At 48.7% G+C, this 25,698-nt stretch overlaps 10 protein-coding genes across 10 annotated transcripts; 6 read left to right on the top strand and 4 right to left on the bottom strand.

Annotated features, from left to right (window-relative positions):
- Positions 1 to 86: 86 nt before the first annotated feature.
- On the top strand, positions 87 to 474 carry ANOM_006623 (uncharacterized protein; the record flags this gene model as incomplete). The annotated part of the gene is made up of 2 exons (XM_015551879.1): positions 87 to 198; positions 293 to 474. 2 exons carry the CDS (start codon positions 87 to 89, stop codon positions 472 to 474), a joined length of 294 nt encoding a protein of 97 aa, XP_015406026.1.
- Positions 475 to 877: 403 nt separating this feature from the next.
- Positions 878 to 1,660, bottom strand: ANOM_006622 (uncharacterized protein; the record flags this gene model as incomplete). Its single annotated transcript, XM_015551878.1, has 1 exon — positions 878 to 1,660. The coding sequence occupies one exon, from the start codon at positions 1,658 to 1,660 to the stop codon at positions 878 to 880; it is 783 nt and encodes a 260-aa protein (XP_015406027.1).
- A 689-nt stretch (positions 1,661 to 2,349) lies between these two features.
- On the top strand, positions 2,350 to 6,176 carry ANOM_006621 (putative SNF2 family helicase/ATPase; the record flags this gene model as incomplete). Its single annotated transcript, XM_015551877.1, has 6 exons — positions 2,350 to 2,463; positions 2,576 to 2,602; positions 2,662 to 2,805; positions 2,870 to 3,027; positions 3,066 to 5,838; positions 5,896 to 6,176. 6 exons carry the CDS (start codon positions 2,350 to 2,352, stop codon positions 6,007 to 6,009), a joined length of 3,330 nt encoding a protein of 1,109 aa, XP_015406024.1. The 3' UTR covers positions 6,010 to 6,176.
- A 556-nt stretch (positions 6,177 to 6,732) lies between these two features.
- Positions 6,733 to 8,117, top strand: ANOM_006620 (pepsin-like aspartic protease; the record flags this gene model as incomplete). Its single annotated transcript, XM_015551876.1, has 3 exons — positions 6,733 to 7,074; positions 7,139 to 8,002; positions 8,061 to 8,117. The coding sequence occupies 3 exons, from the start codon at positions 6,733 to 6,735 to the stop codon at positions 8,115 to 8,117; spliced, it is 1,263 nt and encodes a 420-aa protein (XP_015406025.1).
- A 156-nt stretch (positions 8,118 to 8,273) lies between these two features.
- Positions 8,274 to 9,854, bottom strand: ANOM_006619 (RNA methyltransferase; the record flags this gene model as incomplete). The annotated part of the gene is made up of 1 exon (XM_015551875.1): positions 8,274 to 9,854. The coding sequence occupies one exon, from the start codon at positions 9,852 to 9,854 to the stop codon at positions 8,274 to 8,276; it is 1,581 nt and encodes a 526-aa protein (XP_015406015.1).
- A 668-nt stretch (positions 9,855 to 10,522) lies between these two features.
- ANOM_006618 (putative chromatin remodeling complex subunit (Chd3)) lies at positions 10,523 to 14,719 on the top strand (the record flags this gene model as incomplete). Its single annotated transcript, XM_015551874.1, has 2 exons — positions 10,523 to 10,570; positions 10,637 to 14,719. The coding sequence occupies 2 exons, from the start codon at positions 10,523 to 10,525 to the stop codon at positions 14,717 to 14,719; spliced, it is 4,131 nt and encodes a 1,376-aa protein (XP_015406014.1).
- A 1,590-nt stretch (positions 14,720 to 16,309) lies between these two features.
- ANOM_006617 (uncharacterized protein) lies at positions 16,310 to 18,014 on the top strand (the record flags this gene model as incomplete). Its single annotated transcript, XM_015551873.1, has 4 exons — positions 16,310 to 16,738; positions 16,814 to 16,889; positions 16,952 to 17,100; positions 17,154 to 18,014. The coding sequence occupies 4 exons, from the start codon at positions 16,310 to 16,312 to the stop codon at positions 18,012 to 18,014; spliced, it is 1,515 nt and encodes a 504-aa protein (XP_015406019.1).
- An 872-nt stretch (positions 18,015 to 18,886) lies between these two features.
- Positions 18,887 to 20,094, bottom strand: ANOM_006616 (mitochondrial 37S ribosomal protein mS35; the record flags this gene model as incomplete). The annotated part of the gene is made up of 2 exons (XM_015551872.1): positions 18,887 to 19,485; positions 19,536 to 20,094. The coding sequence occupies 2 exons, from the start codon at positions 20,092 to 20,094 to the stop codon at positions 18,887 to 18,889; spliced, it is 1,158 nt and encodes a 385-aa protein (XP_015406018.1).
- A 275-nt stretch (positions 20,095 to 20,369) lies between these two features.
- On the top strand, positions 20,370 to 23,293 carry ANOM_006615 (actin-related protein ArpA). The gene is made up of 7 exons (XM_015551871.1): positions 20,370 to 20,706; positions 20,764 to 20,902; positions 20,954 to 21,059; positions 21,436 to 21,487; positions 21,617 to 22,503; positions 22,554 to 22,868; positions 22,941 to 23,293. Exons 5-7 carry the CDS (start codon positions 21,736 to 21,738, stop codon positions 23,001 to 23,003), a joined length of 1,146 nt encoding a protein of 381 aa, XP_015406017.1. The 5' UTR covers positions 20,370 to 20,706; positions 20,764 to 20,902; positions 20,954 to 21,059; positions 21,436 to 21,487; positions 21,617 to 21,735; the 3' UTR covers positions 23,004 to 23,293.
- A 1,369-nt stretch (positions 23,294 to 24,662) lies between these two features.
- On the bottom strand, positions 24,663 to 25,136 carry ANOM_006614 (DUF3602 domain-containing protein; the record flags this gene model as incomplete). The annotated part of the gene is made up of 1 exon (XM_015551870.1): positions 24,663 to 25,136. One exon carries the CDS (start codon positions 25,134 to 25,136, stop codon positions 24,663 to 24,665), a length of 474 nt encoding a protein of 157 aa, XP_015406016.1.
- Positions 25,137 to 25,698: the final 562 nt, after the last annotated feature.

The raw sequence follows: 25,698 nt of genomic DNA, 5'->3' as shown, positions 1-25,698 counted from the left end.
GATAGGTTTTACAATTTCCGAGAAACTCGATCATACCTACTGTACTACTCCGCTGCAACTAGCGACCAACCAACCTACCGATTCCAATGTCTTCAGCTTCGGAGAATAACGGCCGCGCCTGGGACGTCGAGTCCAAAGACGCTAAACGTCTACTGGCAGAAGACCAATATGACGACTGTACAGCTTGCAGGGTCACAGGTTAGTTTTCCATAGTTTCCTTCTATATACTTGTCTATATAAACGTTCAAATGAGCCAGTGAAATGTCGTCTGACACATACGCAATGTAACCAGGTTCCGCCGCATTTATTGGTCTCGGTGTCTACAGCTATTATACGGGCATGAGCAATCTGCAGAAGCAGGAGCGCGCGGTCATGCAAAGTGCTACGAAGTATAAAATGGGATCGCGGAGGCTAGGCATTGCGACTATCTCCGCAACACTGGTGGGAATGGGTATTTACAGGGCTTTTAATTGAATAATAGAGTAACCTTGATACAAGATTGTGTCCTGCTTAGCTTCCAGTAACACTTGTATTAGAGCTGATTGAGAACAAGAACAATCGCCTAAGGGTTGTCATATATGCATGTAGAAGAAATGAAGGAAAAGACATGAACAAAGGTGAAGGATTACACGAAACAAGCATCACAAGAGCTGCCCCACCGGGTATCACCAGATCTGATAACCTCTCTATGTTTAACCGTTATAAGAAACAGGAAAGCAATGAAGACAAAAGGCTGGAAAATGAAGACAACAAGAGGTGGCCCAAAGAAGACCACATGCGAGACTCCCTCCAAATGCACCGTGAACTCAAAACATCAATCAAACCGCTGCGTTACCATAAGAATATGAGGTTCGTCCAATCGTCGATACTATATTCTCTAGGTGAAACGGCCGCGTTTGCCGCCCCCAAATATATCTCTATTCCCTAGCCCCGATATGTCAAAAAAGTCGGGAACTGCAAACTTTCGTTTTGAGCCCGCGCCGACAGAAGGCTCCCGTGTGGATGCTCGAGGGTTCGCCCGTGAGAAGTTGTTGTGTCGGGCTTGTTGTCGAGAGGTCCGAGGAAGAACAGATACACTCACAGGTGAACTATCTTGAGATGAGGCTGTCGAGCTGTCGGAGGATTGCATATCTACATCGGGTTCTTGGCATGGAGGAAATGAAGGCCCGGCGGTGAAAGTAAAGACTGCCGGTCTATCAAGAGTGCTTGCCTCGGCGACGTGAGAGTTGTTAAGTGGGGGCTGTTGCTGTGTAGCAACGGACTCGTCAGTCGAGGTCGACTTGGCTGGCTGTCGGGCAGCTTCTGGCTTTGTTTGTTCCTTGCGTGTAGCAACGGGGCTAGTGCTTCGAGGTTGCTTCTCAGGCTCGTCATCGTCGCTCGGAGTCCCGGTTCCATCACTCCTTTCAGCTGCCCATTGTCGGATTTTCGATCCTTCGCCACCAGTAAGGCCAAGACCTTCCTTGTCTAGAAAATGCAGTAGGTCTTCAATTGCTTCTTGGTAGCCAGCTTGTTTAGCCTGTGATTGCTCGTAGACTGCATTTTTATAAAGATTGGTAACAGATAGCGCGGCTGCTTTGAACGATTGTAAAAGTTGTTCAGGAGGTTGAGTGCGAGGAGTCGAGCTAGGTAGCGATGTGTTCAATGACCTCATGGAGTCCATGGTAGATAGTGCTGCAAATCAAGCAGCTGTGCTAATGATTCTCCTTAACTTCAAAACAATATGCGGTTGGCGCCACTAGGAGGGGCGAGGTGAACCGTGCTCCCTGAAAAGATACCAACAAAGATGGAGCTGAGACAGAAACGAGATAAGAAAAACAAGACCAATTAAAACTGGAAACCAGGTCGCACCCCACGGAAAATTAGAAAATGTAGTGAAAGGGATTAGGTTGAATGGAAGCAAGGAAACCCGGTGACTATAATCAGTGATGATACTTGTGCAGGTGATCTTTCTTTGCTTTTGTCCCGGTAACGTGACCCACAGCGGGGAAACTTGTCTTCCGCCGAATGATGACTCATATGTGACTAAGCAGGACCTTCGCGCTCCCTGTCCAATAAGCGCGTAGGACGGCCGCGCTTCCCCGACGAAATTCCATTTGCCATCCCGGCGCGACTGACGAGGGCTACTTCTTTCATCAACCTTTATTGTTCAATTCCCGCTCCTTGTTGCATACTGGGAATCAATTTCTTCATAAACCTGCACCCACCCCAATCGATCTCACAACAGTGGGCAATCAACGTCTTAGCTTCCCCACTCAGTTTATCGCCTACCGTGCTTTCGGAGCGCTGGCAAGGCGTGTTCGGCTCTATACATAACACAAGTTATTTGCGCGGAGTGCGCCCAGACCGAAGATGGCGCCTTCGTTCGCCCCCAATTCAGAAACACCCTCTCAGGCAGATACTCCTATGACAGATGCAAATGATGAACCCGTCACGTCGGTACCCGTAGATGACGCGCAAATGGGGGTAGGTGACAGAACCTGGTCAAATCGCTTCCGCACTAGCTCTGGCTTTCGCGCATTGATAAGCGATGCATATTATTAGACCTGGGTTCATGCTGACTTTACTTTCCAAACAGGGCTACCAGGACACTCCAGACTACACGGTACATTCTACGCGATTTACCAGCACTTCCCAACACGCAGGCTAACCGGTGCGAACCAGGATTCGGACACAAACCCAAACACCACAGCAAGCAGTGTTGCAGGCGACACAGTTCCCGTCGACGGCCGAAGAAAGAGATCTGAGGCATTTCATTTGAGGAAGAGTATCCTGGGTAAAAAGCATGGTCGTCTGGACGAGTCAAAGGTATAGTAGTCTGCTTGTCATATCACTTGTCGCGGCTGGAGATTCTCATGACAGTCTACTACAGGAAGATGATTCGATTCGGAGATTCCGTTACCTCCTCGGACTTACCGACTTGTTTCGCCACTTTATCGAAACCAACCCCAACCCACGGATCAAAGATATAATGGCTGAGATAGACCGACAAAATGATGAAGAAGAGGCAAAGGCCAAGAAAAAAGGCTCGTCACGTTCAGGCGGTGCAGGTGGTGATAGCGTCGCAGGACGGAACAAGAGGAAGACGCAGAGTTATTGAAGGATGAGAAGAGCGGCGGCGAAACCCGCACCGTCTTTCGTGAATCCCCGCCATTCGTTAAGGGAGAAATGCGTGATTATCAAATTGCTGGATTGAACTGGCTTGTTTCTCTACATGAGAATGGTATCTCCGGTATCCTTGCCGATGAAATGGGCTTGGGTAAAACCCTTCAAACCATTTCTTTCCTCGGGTACCTCAGACATGTCTGCGACATTACGGGACCTCACCTGGTTGCTGTGCCGAAATCAACGCTCGATAATTGGAAGCGCGAATTCCACAAATGGACACCTGACGTTAATGTTCTTGTTCTTCAGGGAGACAAGGAGGAGCGCCATAAGTTAATAAACGAAAGACTTCTTGATGAGAACTTCGATGTGTGCATCACCAGTTACGAAATGGTTCTTCGGGAGAAGTCTCATCTTAAGAAGTTCGCTTGGGAGTACATCATCATCGATGAGGCCCATAGAATCAAAAACGAAGAATCGTCACTTGCACAGATCATTCGTGTGTTCCATTCTCGGAATCGACTGCTAATTACTGGTACTCCACTCCAGAACAACCTCCATGAGCTTTGGGCCCTTTTGAACTTCCTGTTGCCGGATGTTTTTGGTGATTCGGAGGCATTCGATCAATGGTTCTCAAACCAAGAGTCTGACCAGGACACCGTTGTCCAGCAACTTCACCGAGTACTGCGACCATTCCTTCTCCGTCGTGTTAAGAGCGATGTAGAGAAGAGCTTGCTTCCCAAGAAGGAGGTCAATCTTTATGTACCCATGTCAGAAATGCAGGTGAAGTGGTACCAGAAGATTCTTGAGAAGGATATCGACGCTGTCAACGGTGCCGCTGGAAAGCGCGAATCTAAGACCCGTCTATTAAACATTGTCATGCAACTTCGCAAATGTTGTAATCACCCCTACCTTTTTGAAGGAGCTGAGCCGGGCCCTCCTTATACAACGGATGAGCATCTTGTATACAACGCCGGCAAGATGTCAATTTTAGACAAGCTCTTGGCACGTATGCAGAAACAGGGAAGCCGCGTTCTTATTTTCTCCCAGATGAGTCGTGTGCTTGATATCTTGGAAGATTACTGTGTTTTCAGAGAGTACAATTATTGCCGTATCGATGGTACGACAGCTCATGAGGATCGAATCGCTGCAATTGACGAGTACAACAAGCCAGGATCGGACAAGTTTGTCTTCTTGCTTACCACTAGGGCAGGAGGTCTCGGTATTAACTTGACGACTGCGGATATCGTTGTCCTCTACGACAGTGATTGGAACCCCCAGGCTGATCTACAGGCCATGGACCGTGCCCATCGTATTGGTCAGACGAAGCAAGTGGTTGTATTCAGATTTGTCACAGAGAATGCGATTGAAGAGAAGGTCCTGGAACGTGCAGCCCAGAAGCTGCGGTTAGACCAGCTTGTTATCCAACAAGGCCGTGCTCAGCAACAGACCAAGAACGCCGCATCGAAGGAGGAACTGCTTGGCATGATCCAGCACGGAGCTGCGAACGTTTTCAGCAATGACAATTCGACTGCACCTTTTAATGCCGACAAACAAATTTCTGATGATGATATCGATGCGATTTTACGCAAGGGTGAGGAGCGAACTGCAGAACTGAGCAAAAAATATGAGAAACTTGGTATCGATGATTTGCAAAAGTTTAGCTCTGAAAGTGCATACGAATGGAACGGAAAGGATTTCACAGATCGCAAGAAGGACATCGGCCTCAATTGGATCAACCCGGCCAAACGCGAACGGAAAGAGCAGTTCTACTCTATTGACAAATACTATCGCCAAGCGCTAGCTACTGGTGGAAGAACCGCTGACCCCAAACCGAAGGTCCCGCGGGCACCTAAGCAAATTGCTGTTCACGATTGGCAGTTCTTCCCTCCGGGACTCCAAGAACTCCAGGAGAAAGAAACCGCCTACTTCCACAAAGAGATCGGCTATAAAGTTCCGCTACCTGATGGGCCTGAAGAGGAACTTAGTGAGCGTGAAGCCGAGCGCGATTTGGAGCAGCAGGAAATTGACAATGCGGTGCCATTGACGGAAGAAGAGCAGACGCAGAAGGCTGAAATGTCAGAGGAAGGCTTTTCAACCTGGAATCGCCGTGATTTCCAGCAGTTTGTTAATGGCTCGGCCAAGTTCGGACGCACTGATTATGTTGGGATCGCCACAGAAGTGGATAGCAAAGAACCAGATGAAGTTGAAGAATACGCCAAAGTGTTTTGGAAGCGGTACACCGAGATCCAAGACTACCCTAAATATCTCCGTGTTGTTGAGCAGGGAGAGGAGAAGCTGCGCAAGATGAACCATCATCGTAAAATGCTTCGCAAGAAGATGGAGATGTACCGCGTTCCTCTTCAGCAACTCAAGATTAACTACACGGTGTCTACCACTAATAAGAAGGTGTATACCGAAGAAGAGGATCGGTTTTTACTAGTGATGCTCGATAAGTACGGAGTGGATGGTGAGGGACTGTATGAGAAAATCCGGGATGAAATTCGCGAGTCCCCACTCTTCCGGTTCGACTGGTTCTTCCTTAGCCGAACGCCCGTGGAAATTGGACGCCGTTGTACTACATTATTGAATACTGTTGCAAAGGAGTTTGAAGTTGCGGATGAGAAAGCCAACGGCGAGTCTGGCAAGGGTCGTGGACGTGATCGAGACGATGAGGATGCTGAAAATGACGATGATGGAGCACCGGCTAAAAAGAAGAACAAGGGCGGCGCAGTGGTAAGTTTGGTCTTGTTCAACGCCCGATGCATTCAACTGACGTGTATGGTTTCATAGAACAAGCAGGTCAAGGCTGTTAAAGGCAACAGCAAAGCCAATTCTACGTCGACGTCGCGGGCAGCTAGTGTCTCGTCTAACACGGCACCAAAGGCAAAAAGTCGGAAGAAGTAGTTCTTACCGTGCTCAATAGTTGTTAAACAGCTAAATATTGTTACGACCGTTCTGCAGTGTTTGGGAAGGTAATTGGCCATGCGAGGGGTTTGGTTCTTTTTCAATATAAGTCGGTCTGGCGTTGGCTCATAGATGCCATTGTTGATGATGTCGCTTCACGGTTCTTGTCATATCTTTCTCTGTAACACAATAGCTATTTATCTGTACCCATGCGTACGGTATCTGAAATGTATACAAAAGCAATAGAATACTTCCTAATGTGGAGCTTCCATCAGCTGGTTCTGTGTTAACCGTGGAATATCCTCAGGCAGCCATTGATCATATGACACGGAATTGGGATCCAAAGTCGACAGGGAACGGACTTTCAGGTTGGCAATGATGACACTTGCCCTGCTTGATTCGCCATGCAACATGTGACGTTGCCCCTGAAATATTAACATTCTACCTATCTTACGCAGCTTCTAATTTATTCTGACCCCTCAATGTTGCCGTATGTTGGATCCCATTGGACCGGCGGTCGCTCACTGTAACTGTAGATCATCCTTAGCGTGCAAGGTATGTGACTAGAATCAGATCCGCAGATAAGTTAGTACGTGGTGGGGACCCTGACACTAAGACAGCAGTGATGGTTACCTTGGAACCCATTGTCATTCCGTCATCATCTTTGATATAAGTCTACCTCCCGAGTTCGCTTGAACAGACGAAAACGCAACTATTATCACCATGGCATCCAAGATCTTCCTTGTTGAGAATCCAAACTACTCCAAATCTGGGATCAAGTCCTATGTGCATCTGATACGCAAATATCGTTTGCACCCTACTAGAAATGGCCCCTTTTCTATCGGTCGAGCTATTCACCAAACTGGCCGGCCCTTCACTGACAAGCCTATTGGTGGTCGAGTTCGCTTTCACGACGTGATGCGAAAACAGATCTCGGACGACAAATTCCAGCAAGTTGAGAAGGAGGACATCCAAAATGATGCAGTGTTCTTCGCGCCCGTGAGCATCGGAACCCCGTCTCAAGCTTTGAACTTGGTCTTGGATACAGCGTCTGCTGACTTTTGGGTAAGATATATTTATCTCAATCAAAATAGGAGAAAGACAAAACCTACCATACTAACACTAGCAGGTGCGATCTAGTGAGCTCCCTTCAGATACACTGCCCCACGGTGGGGAGGAGAGCCATACCTATGATCCTGTTAAATCGAGCACATTCAAAGACATCGAAGATTCGCCATGGAAAGTATCCTATGTGGATGGTTCTGCGGTGTCTGGTTCCATTGGCACGGAAGATATCACCATTGGAGGGGTTGCTTTGAAGACACAGCCCGTTCAGCTTGCCAAAACCATATCCTCAATGTTCACCCAATTTTCAGCAGACGGCGTTCTGGGGCTGGCATTTGGACATATCAATCATCCCCAGGAGGACATCAAGGCCCTGGCTGAGCGCTTGAATACTGGAGACGACCTCGAACAATCTGCAAAGCTGTTCACAGCAAAATTTGGGTCTTGGGGCGATTCTGACCTAAAGAAACCATTTTTCACATTTGGCTCCATCAATGAGGATACCGTGCGCTATTGTGGTCATGATGTCCATTATACACCTATTGACAATAGTCAAGGGTATTGGATGTTAGAATCCCCCTCTACAACGGTTGGGGGGAAAGCCATTAACAGATCTGAAAACAAGGCTATTGTCGATACCGACGCAGCATTGACTCTACTTGATGACCAAACGTGTCAAGCCATTTATGACTCTATCCCGGGTGCATTCTATGATAGCGAAAGCCAAGGCTTTCTCATCCCATCTGACGTCAATGTGGACCAGCTTCCAGTTATTCAATTAGCAGTAGGGGATAAATCGTTCGCTATTTTAAAGAAAAGTCTGGCGTTTGCTGAAACCAAGCCTGGCTACATATATGGGGGTATCCAGAGTCGTGGATCGCTCGATTTTGATATTCTTGGTGGGACATTTTTGGAGGGATTATATGTGGTGAGTTGCATACTCCAAACACCCCTCGTATGCTCTTCTGACAGAACGAATGATATAGATATTTGATTTCGGTTCTCTTCAATTTGGTGCCGTGCAGCCCAAACCGGAAGCGTAGAATAAGAGCTGGGCCTAAGTATTACTATTATGATGTCAAGGTTTTCTCGATGAATGTTGTATATGAAGATTCTTGAGTTTTGTCCATAGGGTTGAATTAAGCTAATGTACAAGTTATATATTTACAAGCTGTCATTATTATCATTCTGATTCAGGTTCACCGAGATTTCTTCGGACGCACATCGGCTACCGCAAGTGGTACACGTAGAAACATTTCCATCAGCAGCGCCGCTGCCACACTGACGTTAAGGCTGTCCACTCTAGAAGGATCAGACTCGACACCAAGGGGCGTAGTAAGTCTGGCTCCAGGGATGCTCACGATAGAGTCCGCGTGCGACTTAATGTGACGACTCAATCCGGATCCCTCGCTCCCCATCATAATAACGCAAGGCGATTGGGTGCTAAAATGTCCCCCTTCGGTCGTACCTTTACCCTCGACAATAGAAGTATTGTCCACATATTTGGAAGCTGGACCTGGGGCATCTGCTGCGTAAAATTTCCATCCATTGGCTTTGGAACGCTGGATGAAGTCCACTTCGTTGCTCACTTCAAGAAGAGACATATTCTCAGCCGCTCCAGCCGAGGCCTTGATTGTCACAGGAGACAAAGGTGCCGAGTTTCGACCAGCGAATATTATAGCATCGACACCAAGATAATACGCGGAGCGAATGATAGCACCCAGGTTTCCAGGATCCACAATCCCGTCGAGTAATAATACAACAGGGTACCTTGTTCTGTGATCCCAATGATGGATTTTAAGCTTGTCGTTCGTACTATTCACCAATGCTTCTTCTCGTGATTGAGCGCCCAATTCCACACCAAAATCCTCCTCCTTCACAGATGGAACACTCTTCAAGCCCCTCACTGGCAATCTTGGCAGAGGGGACGCTTCAAGGACGCAGCCATTATGAGGTCGACCAGCACTCATTTTGTCAAGAAGCCGGTCCCATCCACCGAAGGCCATCTTAACTTTGACATTCTTTACAAGTGCCAATTTGCGCAGTGCAACCTTGGCAGGGCTCAGTTCTTCGCCAGCGGCCTGATACACATATAATTTGTACAGACGACGTCTGCTACAGCGTAGTGCAGCCTCCACTGCGCTGGTTCCATAGATGAATTCCGATGCCGGTGTCGTGTATGGGATTGCGTCAGGGACTTGCACATTTTCCTTTACCCGCTCTGGTACTCTCTCCGTGGCACGGTGGTGTTTCGGTGGTTCCGCTCGGCGAGGGTAACGCTTGTCCTGAGGTCTGTCGCTAGTCTCACGGTCATCGTATCCCCTGACTTCATTCCTCGACGACCTCTGACTGCTCTGAAAGCGTTGGTGGCGTTTGTCATGAGGTCTGTCGCTAGTCTCACGGTTATCATATCCTCTGTCTTCATTATTCGACAACCTCTTACTGCTCTGAAAGCGTTGGTGTTCACGAGGCAGTGCGCGGAAATTTCCTGTCCTAATAAATTCATCTTCATCGAATTCACCGTCGACCCAATTTCTGCCCTGAGTTTTCTTTTCTGTTCTATTCGGTTTGGGGTCCCTCCTTTCTCTGTACGGCCGTTCAAAGTCAGAATCATATGAATTTCGCGACGAAGATGGACCATCGAAGCCCCGGGTCTTGCGGATACCACGACCAATGGCCGAGTTGAGTGAAGCACGTCTCACATGATTCAGGTGAATAGACGGAGCTATAGATAGGCGCATATATGAATGCAAGGGTTTCAATAGCGAACGATGAGACATTGCAGGTAATTAGAGAAGCTAATAATTATAATAAGAGGGATTTGTACGTAAAGCTATCAATGCATGATTTAACTTCACAAACCTGATGTTTTCTTTTTTTTTTTTTGCTTGGGAGCTTGCTCAAGGTCCGATAAGATAAGCGGATCATCTTTGATCCGGGCGGTCGCGCGTCGCGTTTAGATGCAATATTACGCAGTTGGGAAATTTGATAGATCCTCCGTTGAACAGTTGTGTTAGTGGCGATTGATTCATTCTTTCGCTTTTGCTCCCTAATGAAAAATATCTAACAGTCCGCTCTTTTTTTTGTAACATTCTCATTGGTGTTCTGTCATTTATGTGTCAATTGCCAGCGACCTCAAAAGTCGAAGTACCCTTCCTCTGTCCCTTATCAGTGTGCCTGCTATAGTGAGTTTGTATGAGAGTACCACAGGGTGCAAAATACCCAATATGGATGGAGAAATCGCATCTCAGTTGAACGAGGATCTTGTCGCAGACCTCCTATCGCAATTTCAAAGCAAGTCTCATGCCCAAACACCCGAGGCTCGCCGGGACCGTCCAGAATACAGGTGGCGGTAGAGATTCCGACAATATCTAATAGTGATGAATATGATTTCCTCCCCGGGCATTTTGATGTCCGTTGTATCATAAGTGAGAAAATAGAGACTGCAATGGAACCTTCCTATTTAGTTAAATTGCGCAGTGGTGAAACTGAAACGGTAAGTACGTTTCTCTCACACAACTTTTACTTAGCCTCTATCTTACTGGTATCTGCTTTCATATAGATGTCATCCTCACGACTTGAGAGCCTAAGCAACGGACCCGAAGCCCTCACAAGTTTCCAAAATACAGAACAAGTCTACGAAAGCTCATTACAGGCCCCGCCCAGCATGGCCTCGTCCAATGAAGAAGGATATACTTCATCTGAGTCTGGGGCAAGGCGACGCTCTACTCGAGCTAGGAATACTCAGTTCACGGATTTCTTTAGCCGCATGAGCAGTGAGGACGAGGAATCCCGCTCTGGATCTCCTTCGAGTGACGACGTTATCATATCGTCTACGGCAACTATCAAGCAGAAACGCTTAAGGAGACGCAAACAAGCTAAGACACACTCGGGTGGCTCGGACATGGAAAGTGACTTTGCCCCAGGACCTACAGGCTCGCGGTTTTCAACCCGGCAGCGGAAGACACTTCGGAAAAACCTCAGGGAGAAGTATGAAGAGGACATTTCTGAGTTTGAAGATGCCGCCAAGACACAGAAGTTCTTCGGAGCGAAGGAAACATTTCGCAAGATCCCATCCGGTGACCCGTTCCGAAGTCTTCACAATGAAACGTGTGCAGTTTGCTACCGCAGCGGAGATGACCATGCGAAAGGCCCTCTTGTCTTCTGTCAGGGATGTACAAGCGCTTATCATCAATCTTGCCTAGGTCCTCGAGCTACACGCGAACACCTTGTAAGTAAGGTTTCGGATGACTTGTTTGTTCTTCAGTGTCGTCGCTGCCTAGGTGTTGCCCATACAAAAGACCAGGTTTGCCCACACCAAGGCCGCTGCACTGAGTGTTCTAAGAAAGGGAATATGTCTAAGCCACTGCGGGAGCGCTTGACGCCAAAGCAGGAGCAGCAGCTTCGGCAGGAGAATGGTGGCAAAGATCCTATCACCGATGTGGATATGGCTCGTTTGAATAATACGGCCAACCTACTCTTTCGCTGTACTGAATGTCATAGAGCGTTTCATTTTGATCATATCTCTGCAGACCATAAAATAACGGGGCACTGTGGTGACTGTGCTTCGGCCCCTGGAGAGATCGGTGCAATAGTTGCCTGGAGGCCAACAGACCTTAAGACATACGTTACTGGGTACAGCGCAAATATTATGGAGGAGGTCGACAAAGAGTACCTAATAAAATGGAAAACAATGTCTTATTATCATACCACCTGGGTACCTGGCAGCTGGGTATGGAGCGTTGTAAGCCCGGCCATGCGACGGGCCTTTTTCAGATCAAACAAAAATTCAAACCCGGATATGACAATCGAAGAGGCAATACCGGAAGACTTCCTTCGAGCTGACATTATCTTCGATGTCCAGTACGCAGATGACAACAATGACGACGATTCGGAGGATCAATCTATCGAAGCAGCCAAGTCACGAGTTGATAGGGTGTCTAAAGCCTACATAAAGTTTAAGGGTCTAACATATGAGGATGCCGTATGGGACTCACCACCCGACCGTAACAATGCTGAGAGGTGGGCCGATTTCAAAACTGCATACGAGGACTGGGTGAAACGTGACTACACTCATATGCCAAATCAACACTCCCTCAGAAAGCATCTGGAGCAGGTCCGAAAGCAGAATTTTAAGAAAAATATTGTGAAAGACACACAACCTGAAACTATGACCGGGGGACAACTGATGGACTATCAAAAAGATGGTTTGAATTGGCTTTATTACATGTGGTTCAAACAACAGAACGCCATTCTTGCCGATGAGATGGGACTAGGGAAGACCATTCAGGTGATCGGCCTATTTGCAACTTTGATACAGTATCACAAATGCTGGCCATTCCTTGTTGTGGTCCCAAACTCGACGTGTCCAAACTGGCGAAAGGAAATAAAAGCATGGGTTCCTTCTATTCGGGTGGTCACATACTATGGATCCTCGTTCTCGCGTCAACTCGCGCAGAAGTATGAGATGTTTAATGAGGGCAGCTCTGATCTAAGATGTCATGTAGTTGTGACTTCCTATGAAACCATGGCTGATGATGCCTCTCGACGAGTCCTCGCCAAAATACCTTGGGCTGGCTTGGTCGTCGATGAAGGCCAACGTTTGAAAAATGACAAAAGCCAGTTATACGAGTCACTGTCTCGGATTCGTTTCCCTTTCAAACTTCTATTGACAGGTACCCCTCTGCAGAACAACACCAGGGAGTTGTTCAACCTTCTTCAGTTCTGCGACCCAACGAAGAATGCAGAGGAACTGGAAAACGAGTATGGAATACTATCTAAAGAGAATATTCCTGAACTACACAACATGATCCGGCCGTTTTTTCTACGCCGGACAAAAGCCCAGGTGCTCACTTTTCTTCCACCAGTTGTCCAGATCATTGTTCCAGTTTCTATGTCCCTGGTCCAGAAGAAACTGTATAAGTCCATTCTGGCGAAGAATCCACAGTTGATCAAGGCCATCTTCCAGCGAAAGAATGATAACCAGGGTTCCAAACAAGCCGAACGTCAGAACCTGAACAATATCCTGATGCAGCTTCGAAAATGCTTATGCCATCCATTCATTTATAGTACAGCTATTGAGGAGCGGACAAACAATGCTGCTACATCTCACAAGCACTTGGTAGAGGCGGCTGGAAAGCTCCAGCTCTTGCAGTTAATGCTACCAAAGCTCAAAGAGCGCGGTCATAGAGTTCTGATCTTTAGTCAATTTCTTGACAATTTGGATATAGTTGAAGATTTTCTTGATGGGTTGGGGCTTTTGCATCGCCGCCTTGATGGAAGAATGTCATCTTTGGAGAAGCAGAAAATGATTGACCAGTACAATGCTGAAGACTCGCCGTACTTCGCATTTTTACTCTCCACCAGATCGGGAGGTGTAGGTATCAATCTTGCCACTGCAGATACCGTCATCATCATGGACCCTGATTTCAACCCTCACCAGGACATGCAAGCATTGTCGCGTGCTCATCGCATAGGACAAAAGAACAAGGTGCTTGTGTTTCAACTGATGACCCGGGGCAGCGCTGAAGAGAAGATCATGCAGATTGGAAAGAAGAAGATGGTGCTAGATCATGTACTGATTGACCGAATGGTTTCAGAAGAAGACGACGGGCAGGACTTGGAGTCTATACTTCGACACGGAGCTCAAGCATTGTTTGAAGACGATGATTCAGGGGATATACGGTACGATTCTGCGTCTGTCGATAAGCTTCTTGACCGCAGTCAAGCTGAACAGGTCTCGTCTCCCAACGAGGAAACCTCTGAATCCCAATTTAGCTTTGCTCGGGTCTGGGCAAATGACAACCAGAACTTAAGCGAACTGCAAGACACAGAAGATCCTACATCAGAGAATAGTGCTATTTGGGAGAAGATCCTTAAGGAGCGAGAAGAGGCGGCAGCAGAAGAAGCCAGAAAAGCCGAAAATTTCGGGCGTGGAAAGAGAAAGCGGGTGACCGTTGACTATTCAAATGCTGCTACTACGGAACTATCCCCCGCTAAAAGGCCCGGTAAACGAGATGCTGAAAGCGATACTGAGTTCAAGGGGGAAGATGCCGTGGAATCTGAGTCTGACTCTCCTCCCGAGCTCGATCCCGAAGAACGTCCGGCGAAGATAACGAAAGTACGCGCATTCGAACGAGTCAACCCCATAATCGACCACGACCTCTCGATAAGCGCGGCAGGCATGGACGGCCCCCCAGAGACCCGGCCCTCGTGTTTCGCCTGCAATCAGAATCACCCGGTCGGCTCCTGTCGCTTGAAACTAGCCGGCGTGGAGCATTGTGGCCTCTGCGGTCTTGCGCATTTTGGGTTCTCCCGCACCTGTCCTCATTTACAATCAGACACACAAGTGGCCAAGATGCTGGACGCTCTGAAGCAAAGCACTGAGGACCCTGAACTTGTCCTTCAAGCAAAGAAATATTTGACTGGTATCCGCGGTGACCTTGCACAGCGTAAAAGAAAACAGGCCAGTAAGGCTACGGGGAGTCTCACAGCAACTCAGGGTACACCTGGTGGTGCCACTCCCGCCGCTGTTAACACCACTACCGCAAAGCCGTCAGTGGTCAATTTGACAGAGAATGTACGGCTTGCTAAACCGGCAACCCAGTCGGGGGCGGATGCCATGTTCACTCGGATGACGCTCTGAGAGTCAAGAAGTAAGGCCTTCATGCCTCGAGTACGGACGTAATGATGAATGGCGAGAAGGGATGAGCATTTTGTCCGTAAATCCGTGGGACGCACATTTTCTGGCCGATCTTGCTTAGCTTTTTGTCTATATTTTGCTTTCTTTTTTTCTCTGGCCTTAGCGATTTTTCAGGTTCATTCTGGCGCTCATAGTCATTTTACACTTGGGGAACAGAGAATCATCGCCATGTGGGAAAGGCGAGAGATGTACAATACATAGTAAACCCATACACCTTCGGGAACAACTGTTGCACGAAACGACTCACTACTCGGATTAAAGGCCGAAAGGGCCAATTCCAATCGTTAGGTAGTTTTGGGGACGGTGGTCACATGTCGTAGATGCTCAATTATTGGATGGGTTGACCTCCGAGTCTTCAACATATCAACTATGTGTGTAGACCAAAACCACACCACTCCTACTCACAAGATTAAAGGACAATGCAGTTCGTTTGCCTCCATTTGCCCTCGTCGAATCGGCGCCGACACATGCTGTATGTCGTTTGAAGGGTGTATGTATATGCTCGTTGTATTCCACGATGCCACGAACCACCGATTCCGGGGACACGATCTGTATAGGGATCAGTATTTGGAATACGGATGAAACAGTAAGAATGGCGGATGAGCACCAGTGCCAGAATGTATACTTACCATCGATGTGACTTTCAGTGACCGGTTCGAGAGCTGCTCGACAAGACAAGTTATTTGTCCGGCGGAAGCTTCCTGAAAGACAAGGAAGAAACAGAGAAGTGGCGAATTCAAGGGACAGAAATGAAGGGAAAAAAGGAGAAAAGAGAGAGCAGGAGAGTAAGCATCCCCGAAGTACTAAACAGTAGGGTGATTCCTGCAAGACGCGGGAAACGAGCAATGAGAAGTTGCGCCTCAGAAGCTGCAGCCATCCGAGCAGATGGTTGTACTGACCAACATTATCGGACAAACACTGGCGGCATTGGGCTTTAGTCCACTTTTCTTATACATTTAGGGCGTTTCCTCTTTTGTTCTTTGCCATTTTGAAACTTTGTGTGTGAATTTCTTTTTCACCATTATCTGCGTTCTTGCTTTGTTATACTCGGAGGCTCTTTAGATTGCATTCTTGTATTGTTTTTTTTCTCATTTTCATTCAGGTCTTTGTATTGCTTTCTCTCTTCAAATTTGTTATTATTCTCATATATAGCAGCTCATTAGATTCATGCCTATTTCCCTCTACTGTTCTTTAATGGTATTTGGCTCTGGAGATCCCTTGGGTCCGCGCTGTCAACCAGTGAATGTCAACAGATCTTTTGCCCACCACCACATCATCTGGAGATTCACTAAATCACAAATCTCCCTTTCTGTTCCTTTTCCTCGTTTTTGTTCTTCTCCACTCCTTGTAAAAATTCTGTTTCTTCTTGTTCACCTATTTAGTCTCAACTCATTTCTCACTTCCTTCCCTTTCGTGACGGTATACTCCAACATCGCGTCATCGCACACTTTATCTCATCGCTCTCTTATATCCAACATCCACAACAGCAATACAGCAGGGGCTTGGGGTGATTCGAGGCCTGAGCGAGCCATCATGTCCTCTCCGCTTCGTCCCCAGTTCTTTTGTGCCCGTCCAAATGGCACTATCACCCCCCTCATTGCTGTTGATGAGCTTCCTTCCCATATATCGATTCGTGGAGTCCCTCGTGCACTCTCCGCCAACGAGACCCAGGGCATGACCAGCTTAGGCACTGTGAGTCCAAGAGCGCAAACCTACGTCATCGATGGCCTGGTGTCAGCGTCGACCCGCGCGTCTTCTGGCCCTCGTTCCCGTGACTTGGACCTGCAGACCTCCCTCATGAGACTCGTCTCTGATGAGAATGTTCCGGCAAACCAGCGCATCGCCGTGAATGCCCTCCTTCAACAGGGTATTTCCCAGAACTGGTTCATGTCCAACGCTCCGACCAGTGGTTGGTTGGTTCCTAGCAGCAGCGGTGGCACAGGTAGCGGAAGTTCGAGGCAGGTAAGTGCTACCCAACATGTAACCCGAAGAGGACCTGCACCAGTAAAGATAGAGCACCAACTAATGTCCTATTAGAGTGCTCATTACAACTCGAAGAAAGAGTTTTGTTCGTACTGGATCCGTCATGGTGAATGCGATTATCAGCAGCAAGGTAAAGGGCACATGGAAAGGGACGCAGTTTTACAAAAACATAAATCAGCTAATACATTTCAGGTTGTCTCTATAAGCACGAGATGCCTAATGACCTCCCCACCTTGGAAAAACTTGGCCTTCGGGATATTCCTCGTTGGTACCGCGAAAATACGGCATTCCCAGCCTCCTGCCCAATGGACATGGCCACCCCCGTTCTCACGCCAGTCATGGTCAACACTGGAAGGATGATCCTGTGGAGCGTGGCACTATGAAGTCGATTCAGTACCCTTCACGCTTGGAGATCAACGGCGCGATCGATTCCTCGGATATCGAAAAGGCTTCTAAGCAGAAGGCTGCTCATTATATTTCTACTCAGCAACATGCTACGGGGGCTTCTGGACCATCTCGCCACGCCTATCCAGCCGCGAGCTCACCAAAGACCTCGACCAACCCTAAGCATGCGCACAAGCATATCCCAGTCCCGGTTAATTCAGTGTCTAGAAGGATAGACCTACTTTCTTTTGATCCCCTTCCAGAATATCCGGCCCTGAATCATATGGGGGGAGGTATGAGTGGTCTGCCTTACCCAAGTCCTACCGATCAAGCCGCCATTGAGAACGCTGATAGGGCTCAGCACGAGGAATTTGTCCGTAACCTTCACTCGCTTATGCCAGCTCCCATAGGTACAAGTGCCGACTACCTATCAACTTCCTTTGAAGGCACCCCGACCCAACCACGCTCCAAAAAAAGCCAAAAGTCACGCCGTCTCTATCAACCCCGGTCCCAAATGATGATGCCCGATATGAGCATGGAAAGGGGCGAGGCTGATTCCTTCGTTACCTATCATAGTCATGCGACTGCGTCCCCCGGTGCGGTTTCGGCCATCTCTAAGAATGCGCCCATCACTCTGTTGACGAGCCCTATCCCTAACCCTACTCATATGGGTGCCGCGTCCTCAGAGCCTCCGACTCGGGGTGCCTCTCCATCGACCCATTCTGGAGCCTCGTTCTCCTCTGGATCCAGCCCTCGAGCTCATCGCAGTCAGTTCAAGGGGAAAGATTCCGGAACGATGCAGGCACCCATCGGCACCAAGCAAGTCCACCGCAACAGATCCACCGGATCCCCAATCGAGTATGAATTCTAAGCCGATGTATTGGGGCATTTGCAGTAAATACCACAGCGAAAAGATTTACCTTGTCCTCCATCCTCCATGTACGATCATAAACTGAAACTCGTGCCGGAGCTTCCTTTGCCCCCTTTTCCCTCTATTTATGACTTCGACCATGTGGATACGAAGTATTTGGGAAGCTTGGCCATATGATAAATCAACTAACATCTAGTTCAAGTAAATATACCTTTCTGCCGGACAGGATGTCATTTATGAACGGGTGGATAGTTTGCAGTACCGAACCTTGCTAGGATACCTTCATTTGCACCGAATTCGACCCTTTCTTCTTTTCGTATGTCTTCTTTCGCGTTTGTTGGATGGATTCGTCGTTGTATATCCTCGAGGGGTATAGCACGACATGACGATTAGGATACAACAATTGCGCAATGTGAACCTTTTGCAATCCTTCGAGATATCCATTTCTGTGAAGTACCTGGGGATAGTTTCTTTTGTTTTCTTGTGCTTTCCTTTCCTATTATAATAGGCTCGTGTTTCGGTGTATTATAGGGGGGTTGGGACTATAACATGCGCACATTGATCCAAAAAACAAACAAAAGGAAAAAAAAATAGGACCCTAGGGATATGTACAGGAATGGAAATGGATTTATATGAACGTTCCTCTACATTTACATAGGAAGGCTTGCCCAGTGATAGTGTCAAGACCATCTGAGACTAAGACTGAAAGGGGTAATAAGGTGTATGTATGAAGATGAATGAGTATAATACATTGTATAAGTAAGCCTAATATGACATTGCGATTGCGCCGCTCCTGATATTTTAAGGTTGAAAAAGCACCCAGACCAACAGACAGATAAATTGTACACCTCGCATTCGTACGTTGCTCATATTCAGCGTAGTCTCTTCTTCTGTGCTTTACCAGTAACCCGAACAGCAACCTTCTCTCGCTCTTCAGTTGCCCTGGCCTTCAAGGCAGGGTTCAATGCTGGCAAGACCAGAGCCGCCTCGGCGATTACCGTCTTACCATCCACGATGCCCGCTCCTTCCTTCTCCAGGCGTTGTCTCTCAGCGCGGCGAGCTTCGATCTGTTTCTTGCGCTCCGGGGTCAACTTCCAGGAGTCTGGGAATTGGAGCTTGGTCTTCGGCTTGTGGTGGCGGAGGTCAAGGGGAACGTCGGCAAATGCATCTCCTTCCTTCGCCTCCTTAATCAATGAGTTTACAATATCGGCTAGATAACGCTTGTTCTGAGCACGAGTGGTAAACTTCTCGCAGGACATCCGGACAATGTCGGTGTCGGGGTTGTACCGCGGCCCAGCGAGTTTCAGGAACGTCTGGCGCTGTGCCTCGGAGAGATGCTTGGGGGTTAAATCCTGGGTGCTCAGCTCGACGACGACCTTGTTCTCGGCGGGGTGCGACTCGCCCATGTATGTGGTGTAGCGGAAGCGGAGAATGTGAGATTGGGGAGGGAGGGTGAACGGCTTGGCAAGATCTACCGAGGGATTAGCAGAGATGGGGAACAGACTCGGACAAGGCACTTACTGCTCAGCAATGGCATATCCCACGCAGCAATTCTAGCGTATTCTCTGATCTCGCGGTGTACTTCGAGTTCCGCGTGAGCCATCGACGTGATATCGTCGTCGTTGAACTCTTCGTCAGCGTCCTCAACGAGAGCGAATTCATCGTCTTCCTCATCACCCCAGAGTCCAAGCCGCTTCTCCCGCATGTCGTCGAACCGCATGGGGTATTCCTTTTCTATCTGGTTCACGCTCTTCTCGAGCTCCGCAAACGCGGCCGCTCGCTTCTGCGGGTCATTGAACTCCTCCACCATCCGGCGGTTCTCGGCGTCGAACTGCTCCCGTTCTTCGGGCGCCAGCATGTCATACATTGATCGCTCCTCCTTGGACAGTAGATCGGGGGAGTACTCCGCCATAGCAGGCAGATCCTCCGGACGGGGTTCTCGGGGAGCTGGCGGCACTGGCGGGTCTTCTGACACGAAACTGGGCGTGGTGGCGGAGAATGAGCGGTACGGGATCGCAATTGGGCCTCTCCGGGCCAGGGACAAGGCCGACCGGCCCAGGTATCTTGCTGCTGAGGCCATTGCGAAGGGGGCGTTGGGCTGGGGTGCTCTTGAACAGGACTCGGCGATGTTTTTCTTCGGATGGAAGTTCGCACGGAGACACTAAGCCCAATCGGGTGGGATGGCCATCCACCGCCTTACAAGCATCATCATCAATACAGTTGCACAGATGCGATACTCGGCCCAGCGTTGAACTGGCCCAATCGAGAAAGATTAATATGCTTCTCCGGCCCAGGCAGGGTGTTGTGCAATTGTTCTTGCCAGAGATAGGTTCTTGAAACCTAAAGGCACCATTCATGGCATCACAAGACCAGGCCCGCCCTATGAAGCTATGCTTCGTCACGGTGGGAGCCACAGCTTCGTTTCATTTACTTCTGCAGGCCATAGTGGACCATAGATTTCTGGCTGCCTTGCATGAAGCCAATTATACGCATCTCCTAGTCCAATACGGGAAGGACAGCCAAGCTCTCTTTGAAGAGCTTCTCAGCAAATATCCCCCTGGGAGCCCAAGTCGACACGGTATTGAGATAGACGGGTTCGATTTCAATCATGCAGGTCTAGACGGGGAGATGAGGCTTGCTCAACCGAGACTTGACGAAGGTCGAAGTGGGGGGTTAATTATCAGTCATGCAGGTAATTATTGCGGTCTCGTCCACAGATAAGATTGCGAGAAACTGATCTCAATTGAAGGATCGGGCAGTATCCTAGGCGCACTACGTTTAGGAGTGCCACTTGTGGTTGTTCCAAATACAACCTTGAAGGACAACCACCAGGTGGAACTGGCCCGTGAGTTGCAGAAGCAAGGTTATGTCATTGCTAGCGGACATCAGTATGGTACCCTGTGGATTCCCCCGTTGATTGCGCTAATCTCTTTTTCCAGGGAGGTGTCTGCTGCTGTAGGGCGCGCAGAGACACTACGGGCTCGCATGCTGGCTTGGCCGCCTGTCAATGGAGCAAATCAGAAACGTCATCGCACGCTGGATCAAGTGATGTCGGATGAATTGGGCTTCTTGGATTAAATTTCCCTCGCCGGGGTACCTCTGCGTGAGGGCATTGTGTCCGAACCTACTCCTGGTGGTGTTGTTGAAGCTTATATAGTCGTACCTATGGGCCCTCAAACGAAGTGTACGATCGGCTCGAGCAGGCTTAAAAATTCGGGCTTTTCGTTTGTGTTGCTCCGAACTTGCAGGCCAGTTAGCTGCAGGAATGTTGCTCTACAAGTCTTATATGCTGCGCAAATGTCAGCTGTACATTTTCCACAAGCATAGAATCAATCGGAAAGATAACCTTAGTATCGAGAACAAGAAATTGAACGAATCATCCATAGAGTTTCGTGGTAGCAATTGACCGATATAGTTGTAGTCCGATGTGGCCCAAGCTCCTCAGGTTGTTGACGGCACGGGAAACATCAGATGTACGCGAAAGTTGCGGCCAGGAACAACCTCCCTTTGTGCACACCTTTCTCCCTCAATTTCTCCCGAGTTTCTCGACACCAAAGGCTCCAACTAATTACAGGTTGTCGGAAACAACTCCTCCACTCTAGGACCTACGTGGCACAACCTCCCCGGCCGTGGGGCCTTTCATAACAATCGCGCTTCACCCAAACACCGTCCCTTTAACCGTCCGCAACTTACCCCCCGAGCCACACCCCTCGCTCTCGCAATGGCCGAGGCCACCCTCCATAACGCCCCCATTGTCATCGACAATGGCAGCGGCACAATTCGCGCCGGTTTCGCAGGAGAGGAAGTCCCCTCATGTTTCTTCCCGTCTTTCGTCGGTCGGCCAAAACACCCACGGGTGATGGCCGGCGGTCTAGAAGGAGATGTCTTCATCGGATCGAGAGCACAGGAGCTGCGCGGCCTGTTGAAGATTCGGTACCCGCTGGAACACGGCATTGTCACGGACTGGGACGACATGGAGAAAATCTGGCATTACGTCTACGAGAACGAGTTGAAAACGCTGCCTGAAGAGCATCCGGTCCTCCTGACTGAGCCACCGCTCAATCCCCGCAAGAACCGCGACACGGCGGCCCAGATCATGTTCGAGACGTTCAATGTCCCGGCTCTTTATACGTCTATTCAGGCTGTGCTGTCGCTGTACGCGTCCGGCCGCACGACCGGTGTGGTCTTGGATTCAGGGGATGGTGTTTCCCATGCAGTGCCGGTGTATGAGGGTTTTGCGATCCCGAACAGTATACGGCGGATCGATGTCGCGGGGCGAGATGTTACGGAGCAGCTGCAGTTGTTGCTCCGGAAGAATGGACATGTGCTGTATACGAGTGCTGAGAAGGAGGTGGTCCGGAAGATCAAGGAGGAGGTGTGCTATGTGTCGCTGGATCCGAAGCGTGAAGAGAAGGAGTGGATGAACAGTTATCATAAATCGGAGACTAAGGCCGTGGACTACAGACTGCCTGATGGGCATAAGATCAAGGTTTGTCGCTACGTCTACGATTGCTTCGGGTGGTTTTACGTCCGTGTTAGATTGGTCAAGAACGCTACCGTGCTCCTGAGATCCTTTTTGACCCCGAGCTCATCGGCCTGGAGTACCCTGGTGTTCATCAGATCGTCCAGGATGCGATTACCCGCACAGACCTGGACCTGCGCAAAGATCTATACCTCAACATTGTCCTGTCGGGAGGCTCGACACTATGCAAGAACTTCCCGGACCGGCTGATGCGCGAGATCAAGCGATTGGCTGTGGAAGACATGAAGATCCGTATTTCTGCGCCGGCCGAGCGGAAATACACGACCTGGATCGGTGGTGGAATCCTGGCTGGTTTGAGCACGTTCCGCAAGGTATGTCCGCCGTCACTTCCAGTCATATAAGTTCCAATCACCCTTCCCCCATACTAACACAAGAATCTCTAGATGTGGGTCAGCGCCGATGAATGGCACGAAGATCCGGAGATCATCCACCGGAAATTCGCCTAATGCTGCCTTGAACCGCTTGAAGGCAAGGCAACATAAGTGACGCTAGTCATCCACCGTTCGCGAACAGCGACACAGTGACAGACCAAAGCCAAACATACATTAAGTGATATTATTGAGAAAGTCACGAACCCTCGATAGACCCGTCAGCTGCTGTTGTCCGCAGATGAGCAGCAGCTTTTGATACCCCTCTTTTTTCTCACCTTAGCACGCCTACGATATGATACACTCATGGCAGATGCTGCCATACTCTCATATCATCTCTATTTCCTCCCCCATCAACACTCACACACACACCCCATGTCCTAGCGGACTTGCTCGATCATCCATCACGTTTCTCACCGGCTATCATGACCACGGATGAATCGACTCCTGTGTTTCTCTTCTCTTGCGCCTTCTCTAATTGTTATGCCTGACCCCTGTCATGCAGGTGGTTTGAACTGAAATAAGCTGTGTAAATATTGGAATAGATAAATGAAGCTTTATGAATTGCACTCTTGCTCGCATTAGTACATAATCTATTGATACGTCTAGGTTTGGTGACTCACTGATAGCTCGTCTAAGAGGAACTAGTAATACAGAACTTCAACTCTCCACAGAAGAGCATATCCACCTTCACAATAGACTACTAGTATCAACCATAGACGATAATCACCCAGTTTAAGGAAGCACAGAACAAATGGAAAACCCCACCCTACTTCAACCCCTACCCCTGAACACAGCACATAGCACTAGACTCCAATTGCCCGGACCGCATTCTACACCGGATGCGCAATAAGACAGAATTGAGTTGGTGGTTAAGATTAGCTATTATGCAGACTCGAGTATAGAATCTTGAGTATAGAAACCTGTCATGAGACACAGCTATATACAATTATTCTATGCTACATACATTATATAAGTGTTCTTAGAGTAGAAACATCCAAGGATATACCAAGACAGAAGGAGTGCATAGTGCATTAGTGACTATACATAGTCCTACTACCTGGTTCTAGCCCCGCAGTAAGGGGGTGGATCGTATATCGTCATAGTACCTCGACTGCTCAGGGGTACACATACCAGGGATACAAGTCTAAAACATGCAGTCTACAAGATATAGCTCTACATCGAGAAAAGCAAGGAGATATAATGCGCGTTCGAACTTTCTTGTTCCTGTTCATTGATTCAGGGACTGAAGCAGCAGTTTCCTGTTTGGAAATATAGTATATATAAGGTAAAGGACGTGAAAGCCCAGTTGCCGATTCCAGAACCGGGCGTACATATAGAGATATGAAGACATGAAGAGTGAAGATGTGTTGAAACAAGGTTGATTGACCCTGAACAGGCAGTCAAGTAAGTAAAGTGCCGGTTGGCATTGGTGGGGGTATCAATATCGACATGGGGAGTCGAGAAATGGCGCAAGCGAACAGCAAGTTAAAACAGATAATCGGTTCTTTTCTCCTAGAGAAAAGCGAATTGACGAGATTAAAAGGGGATGTTGAAGTAGGGTTTGTCGAGAATCGCAAATGAAGTTGGAAAGAGGAGATCGACGAGAGACGAAAAACAGAAAACTTTTTTTTAGGGTGGTCGTAAGTCGTGATGTTCATGTTCGAAATGCGAAATGCGAGAACGCTCGAACCAAAGGACGGCAAGCCGTATGCGGATGTATATTGCAAAACGCCTCTATGCCATTCCCCTCAACTTGCCCCAACCCTTCTCTAAGCCGCGCAGGGCCTTCTCCCGGGTGGAGGTGGTCGACCCCGTGCTACTCGACGTGGTATTGCTGCTGATAGAAAACTTGCGGCTCAGGGTGCTTCCATTGTCGCTGTAGACCATGTTTCCGGCACCACCGCGGCCGACATGGTAGACTGGAGCGGCGCGACGGAGATCCCGTTCGAGTTCCTCGTCGAAGCTGAAGATGGCGCGCTCGCTGCTGCTGTGGACGTTTCCTGCGCCACCACGGCCTGACTTGTAGACGGCGGGAACATGGGAGTCCAGACGTGTCAAGGATGCTGGACCGGTGGCCGTCTGTGAAGGGGTGGTCTTGGTGTTCTTCAGGCTGATGATGTTGCCTGCGCCGCCGCGAGCTGTATGGAGAGCTGGACGCGAGACGGAAGGATGGGGCTCAATGACCCGGTAATTCACTGAAGCTGGCATGATTGCTGTATGACTCTGTGTGGTGTATCTAAACAACGATCTAGGCTCGATGACTCAATGACGGCAGATCTCCAAGCGGGTCGCTGGATATAGTTGTGTGGTAAACGATGGACCGGAATGCAACGGTACAAAGTACAATTGAAGAACGTCGAGATGAATTCACGCGAAGAAGAGAAAGAAGTGGGATGTGAATTGAGAAAAATATGTTTTCTGTTCTCTTTTTCCTTTTTTTTTCTCTCTTCTCTTTAGCTGATGGGTACTACTATAGACTGGTACCAGACATTGCGGCGGGGAAGGTTTTTATATAGTCAGGAAGTATGACCCCCAGTGTTACCAGGGAAAGAGGCCAAGAAAAGCTCGCAATTCCCCTGTTGTGCCGTGACGAACGCCTATGATTGCACCATTGGCTGCGCTGACTCCTTCCAGGCACAGACGCTTTGGATCCAAGGGTCACACGCAGTCGCTGTGCGGTGGGTTGGAATTGTGGAGCCCATTTGTTGTACTCCAAACTGACCGAAGTTGTGAGTTTGGGAATCATGGGATGCGCAATTAAAAAAAAAAG

Source organism: Aspergillus nomiae, assembly GCF_001204775.2.
Source record: "Aspergillus nomiae NRRL 13137 chromosome Unknown contig00173, whole genome shotgun sequence".
Lineage (NCBI taxonomy): Eukaryota > Fungi > Ascomycota > Eurotiomycetes > Eurotiales > Aspergillaceae > Aspergillus > Aspergillus nomiae.
Note: the sequence above shows the minus strand (reverse complement) of the source record. Positions and strands in the feature narration are given on the sequence as shown.